Genomic DNA, 3974 nt, shown 5'->3' on the forward strand with positions numbered 1-3974 from the left:
CAGAGGCTCGGGTGATGTCGGGGACGGGGTGGGCGACAGCGATGTCGAGGTTGTCGCAACGGTATAGAGAGCGCCACCCAAAAGGATGCGGACAGTTATGGAGGTCTCTGAGCGGAGGGCGAGCGGCACGATATGAAAAGGCAGGGCGTGGCGGATGGAGAAAGAAGTATCGAGGAGGCCATGGTGGAGGGGAGGGACGGGAGGGCGAAAGATGGGCGAGGAGGGGGAGCGGCCCGCACAGGCCGCGAGCAGACAGCGCGTGCTGGCCATCTCGAGACATTCGCAAAGAACGCTAGCTACATGGGAGGGCTTTGTGAGGGATGGATTGAAAAACATTCGAACAAAGAAGAGGCGACGGGAGGAACCGGCAGAGGATGCAGTGACGTGACACACACACACACACACACACACACACACACACACACACACACACACACACACACACACACACACAAAACACACACACACACACACACACACACACACACACACACACACACACACACACACACACACACACACACACACACACACACACACACGGCGGACCCGGCGTGAAAGAGCTATCGACATCGACCTTGACCCAGCCGATTCCACCGATGTCGACGCCATCACCTCCGCGTCCGCAGCTACCGCGCTCTCGCTCGACGACACCGTGGAGAATCACACCGAGGACGGACAGAAGACGACAACACGCTCGAGCGACACAAAGAAACACAAACTCCCAAGAGCACCTGTGAAGTATCGTACACGATGTACTCCTGGCCGCTGGAAACCGCCCTCGCGATGCAAACGGAGTCGAAGCCCATCGAGCACAGCTTGGTGCGGGTCATGCTTCGGTCACCGCCCTTCTCGAGCGTGTGGATTTTGCCCCAAGTGCACATACGCCTTGAGGATGGTGCCATGGGCGTGGGCCTTGTGGCCGGTCAGCTCCTTTGTCGTCGCAAAATAGATGCCGCTGCCCGCGAGGCCGGTGCTGCCCGGCTTCATCTGCTGCGTGCGTGCGCAGAATGATGTTTGCGGTCTGCGCGTCCGTCTGGTGGAAGAGTTCGGTGCCAGCCTGCTCGACGGTGAGGTGCGCGAATCCTCCTGCGGTCTGCCCCGTGCGTACGAAGTGGATCTGCTTAATGGGGTCACACCAGGAGCCGCGGGACGCGTCGAAGGTCCAGGTGCTGGATCCCCAGGTGCTGTTCTCATAGAAGGACGTCTCGCCCGAGACGGTGATTGGAATATTACCTGTGGGTCGATCGGTACCGGGTTTGTCTGAGCGCTTCACCTTCAGGCAGGCAGTCAGGTAGAGCAGAGCAGTCGCTTACCAAAGCGCGAATGGTGGTAGGTCTTCTCACCGATGGTTATGGTGTCACGAGAGTGGCTGAAGGTGCCTTGTGGGCTGCAGCTGCGATCCCCATTTTGCTGAAGGTCGGTATCTGCGAGAATGCGAGGAGGACATGAGAGAGCTGATTCGCTCGCTTTGGCGGAGAGATGATTCGCTGCGGCAGCGTGCAGGGTGGTGCGTCCAGTGACGAGCGGTGGGGAAGCTAGCGGATGGCGGACGGAGGGCGCGACGGGGCGATGCTGAATGTGGTTCACCCGTGAGTGCGAGACGCGAGTGCTCGACCGTGCTAGGAGCCGTGGCGTCTCTCGAGGTCTCGAAGAAAACGTCAAATCATACTGGGATTTTTTCTTATAAAAGGAAAATCTTTTTTCGCAGCGTGGAAGGCCTGTCACTGTCGCTCATGCTCTTGTCACGCGCGCTCACTCGGATCGGTGTCACTCGGATCGAGAGAGAGAGAATTCTTGATACGAAACCACGACGACACACACCAGTCGACTCGCATCGGTTGCCTCCATGAACGGCGGAGCTATTCTCGCGCCCACACCACACCTGGCTCCAACGTGGACACGCCCATAGCTGGGGACACTACTAGGTCACGCATGGCATCACAGAAGTTTTATCTCTGGGCCCCGAAAGGCATCTCTAGCAGTGTCGTTACACATGCCCCCTCCCCTCCTGGGCGCATGCGCCTCACGTCTCGCCAGAGCATAAGCCCTTGGCGTGTGGCGAGACGAGTTTTTCGCCATCGCAGCGAGCAGCAAGCCGCCCGCCGCAAACAGCCGGAGGCCTCGCCGCGGCACTGGCTGCGCCGCGGTCCCGCACCCGTCGACGCAGCTCCCCCCGCGGAAGACCGCGCGTAGCAACGTCTTGACGATCGAGATGAGCGTGCCTGAAGCTCGCCCACCTACTGCCTCTCTCTCTCTCTCTCTCTCTCTCTCTCTCTCTCTCTCTCTCTCTGTCACTCGGATCGTGTCACGCGCGGCGACGCGCACCCCGCGCGCCAGTCAGCGCACTGGTAGTACTGCACCAGCCAGCACAGCGTGGCGCAATGCACCGATGGCATTGTGCTGGGCGCCATGCCTCAGGACAGAGCGAGAGAGCCTGCTGCGCACCCTGGCGCAGCACCAGCTCGCCTCCAATCAGGCGCTCTCACCACTGCACAGCCGTCCACGAGCACCCGCAGCTGCACTGCTCAACGCTCAAGCTCAGGAGCCTCCCCTTGTTGTCGCAGCTTTGTGCAGTGCAGCGTGCGAGCAGCGCAGTGCCAGGCCGACCTCTGGCACGCCCGGGCGGCTGTGGGACGGAGGCCCGCCGAGCGAGTGCGAGCCGCATCGGCGGCCATGTCTCGCTGCCGCGAGCGAGCGGCGCAGAGAGGCAGCATGCTTTCCGATGCGCGTTTCTTCTTTTCCGCGCATCCTGTTTTCTTAATGCCCGCTTTTCACCGCCCCAAGGCCTACAACAGGTAGGCACCCATATTTTCGTCTTTTTTCGCTTCGAGCCTTGCGAACCGCCGGGGACCTTCGGCGCCCAGTCTCCGCCTTTCCACGCAATGTGGGTCCACATCCGCGTCCCCGGCCCGGGCGGCGTGTGGGAGGGAGCGAGCTACGAGGTTGACAAGACGCTGCCCGTGATTGGCTTCAAGGCGCTCGTGGCGGACTGCCATGCGGCCGTGAGTAACATGGACGACCTGAGGCTGCTCTTCAAGGGGCGCGCGCTTGGCGACGGCGGATCCTTGGAGGAGGCGGGCGTCGAGGATGGCGCCACCCTCCACTGCACGCTCGCCTCGCGCCCGGGCGGCGCTGCCGCTCTGCCGGCTGCGGCACAGACGCTCGGGCCGCCGCCGCCGAGCGCCGAGTCGGCGCTTCTGAACAACCCGCTCGTCTCGTCGATGCTCGAGTCGCCGGAGGCGCTGCAGATGCTGCAGGGACAGATGATGAACAACCCGCAGATGCGCAGCATGCTCGAGGCGAACCCAGAGATGGCGCACGTGCTCAACGACCCCGCGACGCTCCGCCAGTCGCTGCAGACCGCGCGGAACCCGCAGCTGATGCGCGAGCAGATGCGCTCCACAGACCGGGCCCTCTCCAACCTGGAGGCGCACCCGGACGGATTCAACGCCCTCCGCCGGATGTACTCGACGGTGCAGCAGCCGCTGTACGAGTCCATGGCGGGCGGCGGCGCGGAGGGCGACGAGGGGAGCGGCGGCGGCAGCAGCAGCAGCAGCAGCAGCGGCGCACCGGGCGCCATCAACACCACCCCGCTGCCCAACCCGTGGGCACCGCGGCCGCAGGCTGCAAACCCTCTGATGGGGTTTGGAGGATGGGGGGGTGCGGCTGTCGAGTCCTGTGAAGTCGTAACGAGCAGTGCTCGCTGTTGATGAATAGGTTCGGAGGGATGAACGAGGCCCTCGAGGCGGCGCGGCGGGAGGAGGAGGAGAGGCGACGGCCCGCCGGACAGTGAGGGGGCGGACAGCCCTAGCTTTTCCACGGGCAGCGGGGCGAAAGGGGGGGGGGGGGGGGGGGGGTTTTCCCCAAAAAATCCTCCGCGTGGCTTCCTCCCCTCCATTGGCAGGGGGGAGGACCCCACTTAGGCGCCCCCGCCCCCTTTGGGCCAGTTTTTCCCCCCCTGGGCCCCTTGG

The 3974-nt window shown here is 63.4% G+C and overlaps 1 protein-coding gene across 1 annotated transcript in view; it reads left to right on the top strand.

Annotated features, from left to right (window-relative positions):
• The window catches only part of EMIHUDRAFT_116658 (hypothetical protein), a gene marked incomplete at both ends in the record, with an annotated part of 5327 nt that extends 1531 nt beyond the window's left edge, over positions 1-3796 (top strand). The window contains 3 exons of the mRNA XM_005774935.1: positions 953-1075; positions 2799-3607; positions 3721-3796. Of these exons, the coding sequence (XP_005774992.1) occupies positions 953-1075; positions 2799-3607; positions 3721-3796 (1008 nt within the window). The remainder of the gene's footprint in view (positions 1-952; positions 1076-2798; positions 3608-3720) is intronic.
• Between the last annotated feature and the right edge of the window lie 178 nt (positions 3797-3974).

The sequence above is a fragment of the Emiliania huxleyi genome (assembly GCF_000372725.1).
Source record: "Emiliania huxleyi CCMP1516 unplaced genomic scaffold EMIHUscaffold_303, whole genome shotgun sequence".
Lineage (NCBI taxonomy): Eukaryota > Haptophyta > Isochrysidales > Noelaerhabdaceae > Emiliania > Emiliania huxleyi.